This window comes from Eleutherodactylus coqui, chromosome 10 (genome assembly GCF_035609145.1).
Source record: "Eleutherodactylus coqui strain aEleCoq1 chromosome 10, aEleCoq1.hap1, whole genome shotgun sequence".
Taxonomy (NCBI): domain Eukaryota; kingdom Metazoa; phylum Chordata; class Amphibia; order Anura; family Eleutherodactylidae; genus Eleutherodactylus; species Eleutherodactylus coqui.
The window spans coordinates 129,296,321-129,311,772 of NC_089846.1; the positions used below are offsets into that span (position 1 = coordinate 129,296,321).

The 15,452-nt window shown below is 46.1% G+C and overlaps 2 protein-coding genes across 3 annotated transcripts in view; both read right to left on the reverse strand.

The window, feature by feature from the left end:
- Positions 1-1,839: 1,839 nt before the first annotated feature.
- On the reverse strand, positions 1,840-6,846 carry LOC136580907 (uncharacterized). 2 transcript variants are annotated; one of them, XR_010787026.1, is made up of 2 exons: positions 3,027-3,617; positions 1,840-2,330 (listed from the first exon to the last, which is right to left on the reverse strand). XR_010787026.1 is itself a non-coding variant. In XM_066581831.1 (2 exons), exon 1 carries the CDS (start codon positions 6,181-6,183, stop codon positions 5,458-5,460), a length of 726 nt encoding a protein of 241 aa, XP_066437928.1. In that variant the 5' UTR covers positions 6,184-6,846; the 3' UTR covers positions 1,840-2,330; positions 4,960-5,457. The 2 variants fall into 2 exon arrangements, 1 of the variants encoding a protein (XP_066437928.1); XM_066581831.1 differs by lacking the exon at positions 3,027-3,617 and adding an exon at positions 4,960-6,846.
- Positions 6,847-7,848: 1,002 nt separating this feature from the next.
- Positions 7,849-15,452, reverse strand: part of SLC9A6 (solute carrier family 9 member A6) — a 43,916-nt gene continuing 36,312 nt past the window's right edge. Inside the window, exon 16 of the mRNA XM_066581830.1 lies at positions 7,849-13,041. Within this exon, the coding sequence (XP_066437927.1) occupies positions 12,784-13,041 (258 nt within the window). The 3' untranslated portion in view covers positions 7,849-12,783. The remainder of the gene's footprint in view (positions 13,042-15,452) is intronic.

Below are 15,452 nucleotides of genomic sequence, written 5' to 3' on the forward strand. Positions count from 1 at the left end.
ATGTACATTACAAAGTGCATTAATATGGCCATACGGAAGTGTATAACCCCACTTGGTTTCGCGAGACAACCCCTTTAAGGACAAATAAAAAAAGGGTGTTTTTCCACTAATATAAGTTTTTTTTAAATATTCCCAGCTGAGTCCCGCCCGGAACCAGGAAGCCTCTTATTGCTCTTTGTTTTGGTCCAGGACCTGGCGCCACATCCCTTCTGCCTGTGGGGTCAATACTTATCAGCAATATTGCTGGTTTCTATGCCAGCACTACTTCCTCTCTTCTCAGGTTGACACACAATGGTGAAGACATGGCAATCGATTACGGCAGCAATCCGGAGTGCAGGTGCCATTCTGGACCATGCCTACTAGAGATGAGCGAGCACCCAAATGCTCGGGTCAACGTTATTCGAGTCAAGCCTTTCGGAAAATTCGAGAGCTCTACTCGAGTAACGAACCCCATTGACTACAATGGGAGACTCGAGCATTTTTGTATGTGGAACACATGGTCCCGAGTCAGTCAGTCTCTCTCGCTCTCTCTCTCCTTCACGCCAGACCAAAATTTTTCAGATGACGCACGCTGCGTCGCGGAAGGGAGGGGCCAAAAGCTGGGGCAGGGTTGAACATGATTTGATGCTCGTTCCAGTAACGAGCACCATTGAGTACGCCAATACTCGAGCGAGCATCAAGCTCGCCAGAGTATGTTCGCTCAACTCTAATGCCTACGCATTTATGCTGACCCCGCAGCAGTTTCGGCATTTGCCCTGGCCAGAATTACTAGTCCCTTGCATGTAGGCTATATGTTGGTGAAAGCAGTAAAATGCCCTGGTTGGGAGGGGGTGGATGGTCACGTGACGGCATCTTGGCTCTCCCTCACAGTGGAAGATCAGGAAGCAAGATGCATCGGGAAATAGGTGGCAGTGCTACAGTAAGTACATTGAGCATATGTGCTTTAGAGTTGGACGACCCCTTTAATCCAAATCAGGTGAAGGATACAATATAGACCCACAAAGTTTTTTGGAAGAACACATTTATTTACAAAAACACACAAATGCAAGTGGCAATAAGAATTAATTTAACAAACAAGTTGTTCAACTTCACTGTACACAATACGACTACACACAAGACTTTATACATCTTCAAAAACTCTTAAAAAAGAACAGAAGTGATAAAGACGACAGTAAAAACAAAAATGTACAAGATATGGCAAACGAGCGCTTGGCCGGAACGAGAATGGAGAGATCGGCATTTACAAAAAGATTTACAAAATGTGATTGATGGGGATTAAAAAGGACTGAGATTTCCTGCATAGTGAGACGTGGACACCCGCTGACGATGGGTCTGTGGAGAGGAACGTTCATCCAACAGCCGGACCAAAATACAGAGAGGTCAAGGGGGAGCAGCACTTCTAATGTCAGCATGCTGCACAAGCCATAGTTAGAGGTGAAGCTCCACTTTACATTTCATAGGACACATACGTAGACCGCAGAGAATGGAACGGAGTTACCTGTACAGGGAAACCCCTTTCACCCGAAATAGGATTAAGAAGTGGTATTCTCCAGGACGATGGCCAGTATGAATAATATATGGTAAAACTGAAAATCTGGCCCAGATCATGGATTTTTGGGTTTCACTGTACAGCGTAAGTCTATACATAACCTGACATACCGATAGGTTGACCTGAAAGACACGGATTACTTACCGGTAGTCCCTTTTCCAGGAGTCATCACGACGGCCCCATTACATATGGAGGTTGCCCTCTGACCCAGGTAGGGACAGGAAGAGTTTAAAAGCACCTCCCTTTCCACCCGTGCTTCAGTGACTTATAAATCATTACGGTGGACAATGTTTACTAAACCAAATTTTACCTTTATTCGGTCATATTTACATTTAAAGAACATAAATTATTCTTAAAGGGGAGGGAACTATGGGCCGTCGTGATGACTCCTGGAAAAGGGACTACCGGTAAGTAATCCGTGTCTTTCCAGAGCGTCATCCCGACGGCCCCATTACATATGGAGTATACCAAATTATACGTGGCCCTAGGGTGGGACCACTGCCTGAAGGACTTTACGTCCGTAACTCAGGTCTTTGTCCGACTGGACGTTAACCCTGTAATGTCGGGTAAATGTATGTATACTCGACCAGGTCGCCGCCTTGCAGATCTGCTCGGCAGACGCCTGGCCTTTTTCTGCCCAAGAGGAGGAAAGAGAGCGAGTGGAGTGAGCTCTAATTTTTCCCGGAGGGTCGAGACCCCTGGCTTTATATGCCTCTTGGATGGCGGTCTTGATCCACCTCGCGATGGTGCTCTTAGTTGCCGTCTTTCCTTTTGCCAGCCCCTGAAATTGAATGAAGAGGTTATTATTTTTACGGAAAGAGCGGGTGGCCTCTAGGTACGCTAGAACAGCTCTCCTAACGTCTAGGTTATGAAATTCTCTCTCTTTCTCGTTACGGGGATTTTGACAGAAGGAGGGCAGAGTGATCGTCTGCTCCCTATGAAATTTTGACACTACCTTCGGAAGGAAGGCTGGGTCTAGTTTGAAGGTAATCCTGTCGTCTTGTATTACCATGTATGGTTCAATACAATGTAATGCTTGCAATTCCCCTATTCTCCGAGCCGATGTTATGGCAACTAAAAGGGTAACTTTTAGTGTGAGCAGCCTCAAGGAGAGTTGTGAGAGGGGTTCGAAGGGGGATTGGCAAAAGCTAGTTAAGACTATATTTAGGTCCCAGGTAGGAAAGGTTTCTCTAACAAAGGGTCGAAGCCGTTCTGCCCCTTTGAGAAACCTACGCACCCAGCGGTGTTCTGCCAAGGGAAAATCTAGATAGGACCCTAGTGCTGCTGTATGGACTTTAAGGGTTCTAGGACTAAGGCCTTTTTCTAGGCCTGCCTGCAAAAATTCCAGGATTACGGGAATGTCAATTCCTGGGATTTTCCCTGGCTCTATTTTACAGAACTCTGTGAATTTTTTCCATATCCTATCGTAGATAGCTATCGTGATAGGTTTACGGCTTTTTGTTAGGGTAGTAATTACATTATGGGAGAGTCCCTTCCCACGCAGTATCATGCTTTCAGCATCCATGCTGCTAGCTTCAATTTCTCGACCCCTGGGTATGTTAGTGGGCCCTGGAGGAGAAGATCTTCTACGGCTGGTAGTAGGAATGGACCCCGGATCGCCAAGGCTTTTAGCAGGGGATACCAGGGCCTTTTGTCCCACATAGGGACAACTAGTATGACTGACGCCCGGCTGGTTTGGATTTTCCTGAGGGTGCGGGGGATCAGTGGGAAGGGAGGAAAGGCGTAGGCTAGGTCCATGTCCCAGCTCTGGGACAGGGCGTCTACCCCGCGTGGATTGTCTCTGGGGTTCAGCGAGTAAAAGTCCTGGCACTTTGAATTTCTCTTCGTGGCGAACAGGTCTATCTGCGGTTCTCCCCACTGGCAGATTAGTTGGTCGAAGACTCGCTGATTCAGTCCCCATTCTCCTGGATGGATGCTCTGTCTGCTCAGGAAGTCGGCAGCGACGTTTGTGGACCCTTTTAAGTGGATCGCTGAGAGGGACAGCACGTTGGATTCCGCCCAGCGGAGTATCTCTGTTGCCAGTCGTTGCAGGTGCGGGTGTCGCGTTCCCCCCTGGTGACGAACAAATGACAGAGCTGTCATATTATCGGTTAGGATTTTGACATGCCTTCCTTTTATAAGGGGTTCTGCCGCCTGAAGGGCTTCCCAGATTGCCCTTAGTTCTCTGAAATTGGATGAGCGTTTAGCTACTTGGGGGTCCCAAATCCCCTGTAGATTTTGGTCGGCTACTTGGGCTCCCCATCCCGTTTTGCTGGCATCTGTTGTGATGGGTACGGTAGATTCTTGTGACCAAGAGGTACCTTTGCTTAGGTTCCTCTGTGAGGTCCACCAGCGTAGGGACTCTTTGACTCGGACGGACAGGCTCACCTTCTTATCCAGGGATGTCTGCCGTTTGTCCCAGTTGGCAAGGATAAATCCTTGTAATTGCCGGGTATGGGCTTGTGCCCATGGGACTATCTGAATGCAAGCCGTCAGGATGCCCAGCACCTTCATTGTTTCTCTAATGGAAACCGCCGTAGCCTGACAGAAGGATTTTACTCTTTGGGTGAGGTCTTCCTTCCTAGATGATGGAAGCCGGGATTCCTGGATGTGGGAGTCTAGTAATACTCCCAGGTACACCTTTTGTGTACCAGGGTTCAAGTCGGACTTCTGCTTGTTAACTATCCACCCTAAACTGTTTAGGGTGGATAAGACCATGGATAGGTCTATACGCATGGTCTTTTCCGTCCTTGACACCAACAAAAAGTCATCCAGATACGGAAATATGCGGATCTGATTCCGCCTGAAGTAGGCTACCATCTCTATTACGATTTTCGTGAATACCCGAGGGGCGGTGGAGATTCCGAATGGAAGGGCCGTGAATTGGTAATGTTGGATCTTGTCTCCCTCCCGCAGAGCAAACCTCAGGTACTTGTGATGGGCTGCCGTTATTGGGACATGGTAATATGCATCTTTAAGATCTATGGTGCACATTACACTATCTCGATCTATTAGTGGGACGATGGATCTTACTGTTTCCATCTTGAATTTTTTGTACGAGATAAATTTATTTAGGGCTTTAAGATTAAATATAGTCCTAATGGAACCATTCGGTTTTTTTATTAGAAATAGGGGGGAATAGAATCCCTCACCCCTTTCGTGATCGGGGACTTGCGCAATGACCCCTAGGTCCTTAAGTTCCTGAACGCCTTTTATGAGGTTCCCTTGTTCCTGTAGGGACCCCGGGGAGGTTATAAGGAATCTCCTAGGGGGTAGCGAGTGGAATTCAATTTGGTACCCTACTTCGATTATTCGGAGTACCCAGGGGTTAGACGTTACCCCTTGCCACTGGCTTAGATAGCCCGCTAATCTACCCCCTGTTTGTTCAGGGGAGGGTTGGACTTCCTTACCCCGACCTCCCTTGGGGTACGACCATCTTCCAGTCTTCCCTTTCCCTTTAACTTCGGGAGGAGGCTGGCGCGTCCTCTTCGGGAAGGATGGTTTCCTGAAAGGTTGTCTGTCAGGCAGGGTTTTACTCTTGTCGCCGACTTTTTCCAGGATTTTGTCCAGGACGGGCCCAAACATATATTCCCCTTGGAAGGGGATGGCGCAGAGCTTATTTTTGGATGTAATGTCTGCGGCCCAAGTCTTCAGCCATAGTGCCCTTCTCGCTGAGTTGCTGAGGACTCCGGTTTTTGCCCCGTATCTTACCGTCTCCGCTGATGCGTCAGCCAGGAAGGCGGTAGCCATTTTTAAGAGGGGGAGACAGCTGGCCAACTCCTCTCTGGGGGCCCGATCCTTTATGGAGGCTTCTAGCCTGTTTAGCCAGAGCGTCATGGATCTAGCCACTGAGGTTGAGGCTATGTTAGCCTCGATGGTGAGGGATGTTGCCTCCCAGGCTTTCTTCATTAATCCGTCGATTTTTTTTTATCCATCGGATCGGATAGCTGGGAGGTGTCCTCGAAGGGCAAGAGGGTCTTCTTGGCCACTTTTGCGATCTGGATGTCCACCTTGGGGGTTTCCCTGTACAGGCGGACGTCCTCGGTAGCGAATGCGAGCCGGTTTCGGATCTCTTTTGGAACAGTGATCCTTTTTTCCGGTTCCTGCCATTCATCTATGATCACTTGCTGCAGCGTCTGGTTGACTGGGAACATGATCTTTCTTCTAGATCGGAGGCCGCCAAACATCTCATCCTGGATTGTTCTCGGCGGGTTATCTTCCTCAATTTGCATTGTTTCCCTCACCGCCTTGATGAGGTGCGCAATGTCGTTTGATGAGAAGTAATATTTCTTCTCGTCTTGTATGGGAACCGGTGGGTCCTCTAATTCCCCTTCGGATAGGAGCTCCAGCGATTCACCGGAGATCGAACTCGCCGACTCGGTCTGTCTAGGTCTTTTAGGGACCCGTGACGGACCTGGCTGGGCCTGGGGAAGGGACGCCATGGAAGCCTGCAGCTCTTCCCTTATCATGCAGCGGATATCGGATTTGAATGCTGCTTTCTCCTCTGCGAGAATTTTCCCCGTGCATTCCTCGCATAGGGGTTTTTTATAGCTCTCCTCGAGCCTTTTGTTGCAGAGGACGCATTTTTTCGATTTTTTCCTCGGGTCCATTTTCTTTGGACCCTCCTTATCCATCTACCCATGAAAGTGGGGGAGAGGGGAGACAAGAAAGGGAACATATATGCATCCGCTGTACAAGTGACCATTTGCGCATGTTTTGGCGTATAGCCTACTTACAGTTGGTAGGGTGTCAATCTCTCCCTCACGTGCTGAGCTGTCGCGGGTAGACATACTCACATACACTTGTCTGGCAGTCAGCAGGAACCTCCATGGAGTTTAGCCTGCTTTTATGGGGAGGATTTTCGAATTTGGCGCCATTTCCGGGTTTTCGCCGGTAGCCACGCCCCCTACGTTGTGCGCGTGACGTCACCACGCCGGATGACGTCACCGCTATGCGCCCGAGGTCCAGGGAGGCCGCCGCTGCCGTTCCCCTGCCAGGAGGAACTATCCCATCACAGCAGCGGCGGCCCGAACATGCGATCCGCGCGAGGGAGACCAGCGCTACTAGGCGACTGACGGCTCCGTCGGCGGCGCAGGTCGGGGATGCAGGGACTCTTGAGTGTGCGGCCCCGACCTCTACCCCTCCAGGGGGGCCGCACAGCGTGCGGTAAGTATTTCTTTGCGGTAAGTCTTCTTGCCTCCGCAGCTTCCTATCTCCTGCAGCTCTGGAGCTGCTCCTCTGTCCCACCGTAGGGACAGGAAGACACTGAGGCACGGGTGGAAAGGGAGGTGCTTTTAAACTCTTCCTGTCCCTACCTGGGTCAGAGGGCAACCTCCATATGTAATGGGGCCGTCGGGATGACGCTCTGGAAATATCATGTGGTTTCTGGATAATTGAATTGAGTATCACATGCATACATTCTTTCAATACAGGGGTTAGTAGGCCATGAGATCAACATCCATTTCCCAATGCCCGTATGTACCCGACAGAATTTAAAGTGCAGCTACACACAAAAATAACAGTTCAGTAGTTTGACTATTGACAGGAAAGCATTGTTGTAATCTGCAAGTACTTCTTTTCTTATGGATACCACATAGGTCATCATTCATTGAGAATGCCACCTTATGCAACTTTAATTATTTGGCTTATTCATTTCCTCCGCACCAACTTTTCATTCAAGCATTTTATCTACAGTTCATTTAAAGGGTTGGTGATCCTGATGAACAGAGGATGGGAGGGAGTGATTCTCATGAGGAGTTTTATGATAGTTGGCAGGTCTGGATCTCTTTGTGGTCTTCGGAGAGATTCAAGAGATGGGAAGAATCTGGACAGCTTTGAGAAGCATCTTGGGTATTCCCAAAAGAGGCTCGGATTGGTCATTACTCGCTCTTGGGGCTCGTTCCGATACCCCGGCCTCATTTCCCCCCCCCCCCCCCTCCCATGCCATCCACCCCTTGTCCTTCTGTTCCCTAGTAATGTCTAATAGCCTAAATGTCTTATTACCTGACTTGCTTTTTTTTCCTGTTTTTCTTTGTTTTCCATTTCCTGCATTCTACCTCACCGTTCAGCCGTTGGAGGCGTCAATGAGCTCTTAGAGTTGAAGTATATTGTCTAGCATCACAATCAAGTTTATGTATACAAATGCTATATTATGAATGTATGTGAATAAAAATCTTTTGAACCAAAGGGTCGGTGATCCAGGGATTATTTTGATTGCCGGGTTGGAGTTCGAAAGGATTTTCCCCCCTTAATAATGGAGAAAAATTGGCTTCTACTTCATTGGTTTGTTTTTTTGCCTTCTTCTGGATCAACATTGGGGGTAATAGACTGAATTGGATGGACATATATGTCTTTTTTCGGCCTTACATAAATAGACTATGCTCTGACGCTCATCCGCGTTAATGCTACGGTGGCTATCAGAATACTTTGGCATCAGTCATATACGCCGGCTTAGTAAGTATATTTAAGGTCTTGTAAAGGCAGATAAAATAAGGGCATCTCGAGTCTTTCAGAAATTATAATTCACAACCAAAGGCTGGAAAATGCCAATATTGTGGAGCAGTTAGTAGAACAAATGTCTTTGGCCATACAGATTGGATTCTGGACGGTGAATTTGAGGTTGATCGAATGTGTATAATGGATTCAAGGCATGGTATATATAGCATGCAGTATTTTAGCCCCAGTTGCCACTCGCACTAGTTTAATGGTAAAGTAACTTACAGATGCCCCAAATGACAGTTGTCTTCACAACAGATTCTCTATGAAGGGGTCCGAAGTCAGCCTGTCGTGGTACGTTGACATATGACTACTGCAGCCAATCAGTGGCTGCTTGGCCAGTGATTGGCTACAGTGGTCACATGTCGTGTCAACATGTTATCACTGAAATCGGGTGAACAGAGCAGTGGTAAAAAATGTTGGCACAGGAGCAGCAGGGCGTTATTTCATGCCGTTTAGATAGAAGTCATAAGGCTAGAAAACCCCTTTAAAACATTTTCAGTAAGGATACTTCACTGCTTTTACCCAGCGGCACCTCTGAGAAGTTTATAGCCAATGTTTATTTGCGCGACGTATGGGGAAAACGTTACTTTATCAACTTTAACACTGAGGACTTCTTCTTAAACATAAACCCCCTCAAGTAGTAAAAGTAAAGGTACCGCTACAGTGAGCAACTATCATTCAGATAATCACTTATAAAAGTGGCCAAAGCGTCCAAACAACAGTAGTATACACAGCGATATTATATATATATATATATATATTATATATATATATATTGTTTATAGGGGGCGGAACGCTGTGCAAATTCATTCGCGGGCCGTTCAAGTATGTGACTTTACACCAGATGACTTTTGATCAACCAGCGACTATTTTCAGGTGAGCTGAAACAAAAAGAATAGTGAGCGAATCATCACTTGTCGCTCCGTTGATGGCCGTGCTTACACGGAACAAATATCGTTTGCATTCGCCCTTCTGAGCAATAATTCGGACAGCAGGGTGACGTTACAAGGGACCACGAAGTCTACATTTCAGCATGCAAGCAAACTGTCTGGGAGGAAAACCTTATAGCTGAACACTCTTCAGAATGTCCTTCTCTGAAATAAGCAGCACTTGATGAAGTTTTACTTGGCACATACTAGAAATACTAAACTGGGGCAATTTAAAAAAAACACGGGTAATAAGGAAAAAAAGAATTGATATACGCTAGACATAAATGGGGGGAATCTGCTGGAAGACTAATGCTTATGAGGGTCGACAAAACCCATCAGCCACTTTGTTCTTGAGGCACCGCCCCACCCAAGAGATAAGCAGAAATGGAGGGGTCTAACAATCTCTCCTCTTGCCATAGAGGTCACATGTCTTTAAATGGGGGTTTGGAGATAAGCAGCGGCTGAGTGCCTATAGCTGCAGGCTTCATGTTTCCCCATCGCAGTATGATGGGGAATGAATTACATTCTCACAACTTGCTGTGTATTCAGTAGCCTATAAACCCTACAAGGCAAAAAAAATATTTGTTCGCTAAGTTCATCTAAAAATAAAAAATATGGCTGAACCCGTGTAAACAATAATCAGGTTTCTTTACAAAAACACCCAAAAAGAGATCCGAGGGCTAGAAGCACAGGTAGGCGATCAGATGCTGTCCTACCTGCGTAGGTTGACCATTGGCAGAGGTAAAACAATGACAAGGGAGGTTAGTATTTCCTAATAAGCAGGTTGTTTGGCAAAGCTGCAACCCAAGACCATGTAGAGTCTATGTATATTAAAGAAAACAAGACATAGGGGTTCGCTTGGACATTTAAGCCCCCAATCAGCCCTAAAGTGACCCTCCAGCTTCGGGACAAAATTGTGTCCCGGAACTGTGGGGTGTGGGGGTATCTTACCTGTACTTGATCTTCTCTTCCTGGTCCCTCCACTCTACTTGTTCAGTACTTCGTTTTTAGGCTGCCGTTTTCTAACAATCTGTGAACTGCCCTGTGATTGGCCAGCATTGATTATGTGAGAAGCAGTGGCCAATCACAGAGCAGCTAAAGTGCACTGGTAGTCCCAACACTACCAATGCACTATGGATGCTCTGGTAGTCTAAAGATGGCAGCAGCTATCCTGGCCGCCTTAAAACTGGCGCAACAAAGGGCCAGGAAGAGAAGATGAAGTACAGGCAAGATACCCCTATACCCTCAGACTCCAAGAGAGAGTTTAGTCCAAAAATCTGAGAGTCACTTAAAATATGGAAATATCAAAAGACAGCACAGCTATACAATACATGACCATAACAACCTTTGAGTTGTATGCTGTAATATGACAGCTATGGAAGTCGATGATGCTTTACGGTACCTCCATAGGCCAATTTCATATGGAAGTAGAGAGACAACCCTATTTACATTCCCTATAAGTGCAACAGAACAAAAAAGGTACCATATTGCATTGGATGCAAAGCAGAGTCCCTGGAGTACAGAGCTGCGGGGACCTAGGTACAGCCTCTGTGCAGGAGGCATTCGGGAACGCTCCAAGCTAAGCCACAAGGGTACAGCCGCACCCCCCTTCACCGTACATTTATATTATGACAAGAGCCGACAGTGCGACTACCATAACCTTTCATCAGGAAGGAGGTCGGAATACAAGCAGAGCGACACACTTGGAGTATCTGCGAACAATACTGGACGCCTTTTCTTCACTACGCAGTTGACAAAATGTTAATAATACCTTTCGCAGCGAGGAGCTCTAATGCAAAACATTTTTTACAGTAAATCAAAAAACATATAAACTTGAAAAAACTTCAAAAATGCAATAGAAAACACTACATAAGGCTGCTTTCATATCTGAACTGGGGATTCCGCTTTCTGCTTCATTCGAGGAGCAGTAAAGGGGGAGTCCCTGCGGGTGAACTGAACAGGGCCAGGCAAACCCCATTGACTAAAAGGGGGTCCGCCTGCGTGTTCTTTTTCATACAGTATTTTCAGCCGCATTCCATGATGCAACCTCCGTCTGGAGGTTCCGACGCGGATGTGGAACCACCCTAACGCATGTGCATTTTCTTATGGGCATCTAGACATCCCCATATTTATAGGAGTCTGCCACCAATTACATGTATATTCTATTAACAGGCATTTTAGCAATTATAACGGATGCCTCAATGGAAAGCTATCTGCCTTTCAACATAAGGATGGCACAACCAAGTGTTACTGCTGCTGCCTGCTAAGTCCGTCCATCCATGCAACGCGGTTCTGGTGAACATGCATGCAGTCACTCCCGCAGTCTTTGCCCTATGAATGGGGGCGCTCCTCTAGTATTCAATCACTCTACCATGGCCAACTCTGAAGACAACATTACTAGTGTTGTGTCACCGCAAGAAGCATCTGTAGGTGACAACTTCAGACCCTCCAATCCCGCAATCCCGACTTCCAGTACATCTGAAGAGAGTCGGCCAAGGAGGACAGGTCTAAGTTTTACCATGGCACATATGCAGGAGGAGCATCGCTGCGTTCATAGGAGAAAGACTACAGGAGTAACTATGGATGCAAGAACGGCATCACACCTATGGACGGACCAAGTGGTCAGCAGCAGTAAAGCCGGAGGACGCCATCCTTATGACGAACGGTAGACATCTTTGCAATGAGGTATACATTTTTAATTGGAATTAATCGATTGCCAGAATGCTCAAAATATCATTTTCGACTTACTATACTAACGCAATGGTGGCAGAACCGCTTTAGAGGAACACCAAGCACAAAGCTGATTCTATCCACATTTGCCGAAGAGTTGAATGTGATATCAGGTTGGACGAGAGATTGTTGGCAGGAAGTCCAGAATCGCTACTTTGACCCATCACCGATTCTGGAACATTTCCATGCATTACTTCTTTCTAAAACGGCACTTTAATCTGTGATGTTCTGTGGGTTCGGTGGCCCTTTAAAAGTACTTCTTATGGAAAAACAACTGCGGTTACTTTAACAGGACTGCCTATCAACAAAAAAGCAAAAGATGGGAGTTTCACAATGGTTGTGCGGTGTCTCAACAGTCTCCTGTGGAATGTGCACTTAAAAATAAACTTTGGCTAAGAAAGACCCTTTTCTTAAAAGAGCAAGTTTTTAGCTTTTCCAGCCAAAACTTGTTTTAACTGCCACGGAACAAAACAAAATGCAAAAAAAAACCAACAGATCAGGATATAGAGAAGTCTGGTTAAAAAAAGTCTTACAGAAAAAGCTAAAGCAACAATTATGTTTTAGGCCACTGTGAAAAAAAAAGTAGAGGGTGACGAAGAACAAGATTTTGGCTCGAATTAATAGAGATGGATGACCGTTTGCTGCCGCCAGCAGGACACTGGATTGTATTATACATCAAATTCCAAGTATTGGCAGTCCAAACGGGATACAAAAAACCCCCAAAAACACACACAAAAAGACCCCCCAATAATATTTCAAGTAACATAAAAAAAGTATTGGCAACTATCTAGGATGCGGCATCCGCCACGGAGCATTGTGCAACCACCAGGATTTGTTAGATGGTTCCACTTAAAGTGCAATCAAACAAACTTTCCCCCCCAAAAATAAAAAAAATTGGAACTTGATCTTCCCAAGCAACGTCAAGAACAGTTCCTTCTGAGGCTGTATTGAATAGCGTTCATACAGCTCATACAACGGGAGCCATGCATTAGGTAGTGCGACATTTCGTCAGGGTTAGAAAACACGGAAAATTATTGGCAAGATACACATCTCCTTCGCCCCATAAAAATAAAAAAACTACACGGGGCTCGGCTTTCTGGTGACTTGCAGGTTTCCTGGAGCCTCACATTCTTCCATGACGAGACGTGTTCCTCTTAAAACAAACTCGTGATCCCCGCAGGTGAGCTCCTGGTCAATGGCATCTTCGGAGCTGTTTCCTACGCCTCTCCTGGATGTTATAGGTTCCGTGCTGACGGTGGCGTCACCGTACGTTAAGCTTATGTCACCGTCATTTAATATCAGGTCAGAGTCGTCGTCCTTGAGCTGCTCCTGGTTCTAAAATTAATAAAATAACACAAAATAAAGTATATGATGAGAATGACTTTAAAGGGCAACTCCAAACAAAGTTTCAGAATTAAACTGGAGCTACTAGGATCATGTGACATACCAGGGATGAGAATTCTTTCACTTCTGATACCTCGAATTCAAGTTTCCAGGCAATTCTATACACAGTAGGTCCATAATGTGAAAGGAAATTATAAAATGGCTGCATGTTACTGGGCTGTACCGGAGAAGGGGCACAACCATGGTCCATTCTCTGACATCACTTCCTGCTCTGCAGCCATTGGCTGGAGCAGTAGATTGCATACTTCCTGTTTTGCCCACCCTCTGCATGTACTCTGCACATAATACTGGTACTAATGACAGCTTTCGTCTACATTTTAGCTAATGGTCTTTGGCTTTTAGTCTAAACGAAGCAGTTAAAAAGTAAGCAGGAAGCAAAGTGCAGAGGGCACGCAGAGCAGAAAGTAGGGTCTTGTAAGAGATGCTATCCTGGAGTACTTCAATGAGAATAGCCATATAACTCCATATCAGCATGGGTTTATGAGGGACCGCTCCTGTCAAACCAATCTGATCACCTTCTACGAGGAGGTAAGTTCTAGGCTGGATCGGTGAGAGCCACTGGAACTTGTAGGCCTTTTTTAAAGTGTTTGATACTGTGCCGCATAAAAGGTTGGCATATAAAAGGAGAATGATCGGTCTGGGTGAGAATATGTGTAAGAGGGTGAGTAACTGGTCAGCGATAGAAAGCAGAGGGGGGTAATAAATGGTACATACTCCGATTGGGTCACTAATGGGGCAACAAAGAGGGCAGTACTGGGCCCTATTCTTTTTAGTATAATCATTAGCAACCTCAGAGGGATTTTACAGTAAAATATCAATATTTGCAGATTATACAAAACTATGTAAAGTAATTAAGAAAACAGACAACAGATTATGGTTGCACATGGATCTGGATTAGCTGGTGGGTTGGGCAGAAAAGTGGCAAATGAGATTCAACACTGATAAATGTTAATTTATTCATACGGACAGGGAAAATATGTCACCGTTACACACTAAATGGAAAATCAGTAGGTAAAACCGACACAGAAAAGGACTTGGGGATTTTAGTTAAAGGGGTTGTCCCGCGGCAGCAAGTGGGTCTATACACTTCTGTATGGCCATAATAATGCACTTTGTAATATACATTGTGCATTAATTATGAGCCATACAGAAGTTATAAAAAGTTTTTTACTTACCTGCTCCGTTGCTAGCGTCCTCGTTCCCATGGAGCCGACTAATTTTCGCCCTCCGATGGCCAAATTAGCCGCGCTTGCGCAGTCCGGGTCTTCTGCTGTCTTCAATGGAGCCGCTCGTGCAGAATGCAGGCTCCGTGTAGCTCCGCCCCGTCACGTGCCGATTCCAGCCAATCAGGAGGCTGGAATCGGCAATGGACCGCACAGAAGAGCTGTGGTCCACGGAGGGAGCAGACCCCGGCGGCCATCTTCAGCAGGTAAGTATGAAGACGCCGGACCGCCGGGATTCAGGTAAGCGCTGAGCGGTTTGTTTTTTTAACCCCTGCATCGGGGTTGTCTCGCGCCGAACGGGGGGGGGGGGGTTAAAAAAAAACAAAAAAACATTTCGGCGCGGGACAACCCCTTTAACTGTAAGCTGAACTGGAGCAACCAGTGTCAGGCAGCTGCTGCCAAGGCAAATAGGATAATAGAGGGCATCAAAAGGGGTCTAGGGGTGCATGATGAAAGCGCTGTTCTTCCTCTTTACAAGACACTGGTCAGACCACACATGGAATATTGTGTACAGTTTTGGGCCCCGAGACTCAAGAAAGTTATATCAGAGTTTAAGTGGACACAAAGATGGGCAAATAAATACATAAACGGAATGGGCGGACTACAATACCCAGAGAGATTACCAAAATTGGGGTTATTTAGCTTTAAAAAAAAAATAAAAAAATAAAAAAGACAGCTAAGAGGCGACCTAATAACTAGGGTTGCTCATCGTGATTGTCAAAGCGATAACATTGGGCTGTTATTTGCTAAGTCAGATCGGATTATCCTGATCTGAATTTTAGCAAAAAAAAAAAGATTAAAAATCACCAAAATATTGGCCCTCTGCTTGAGCAGAAAGGACAGGTGTGTTGGTTTGGCACTGCTGCCTTGCAGTGCTACACCTCTAGGTTTGAATCTATGGGGGATTTGAAGTTGGGACCCTGCCATGCTAGCCACTGGGCCACTGCCACTAACACCACTTCCACTGTTCAAGGAAGTCAAATTAGTGAACCCAATTTCTACTCCTATTTATTTTAATGCAAGTCCAAATTGGGAGTCTTGATTCACAATTATTTTTAAAATCAGGTCGGTCGCTTCCGACTTGAAAATGTAAGTAATCTTTCAACACTGCTAATAACT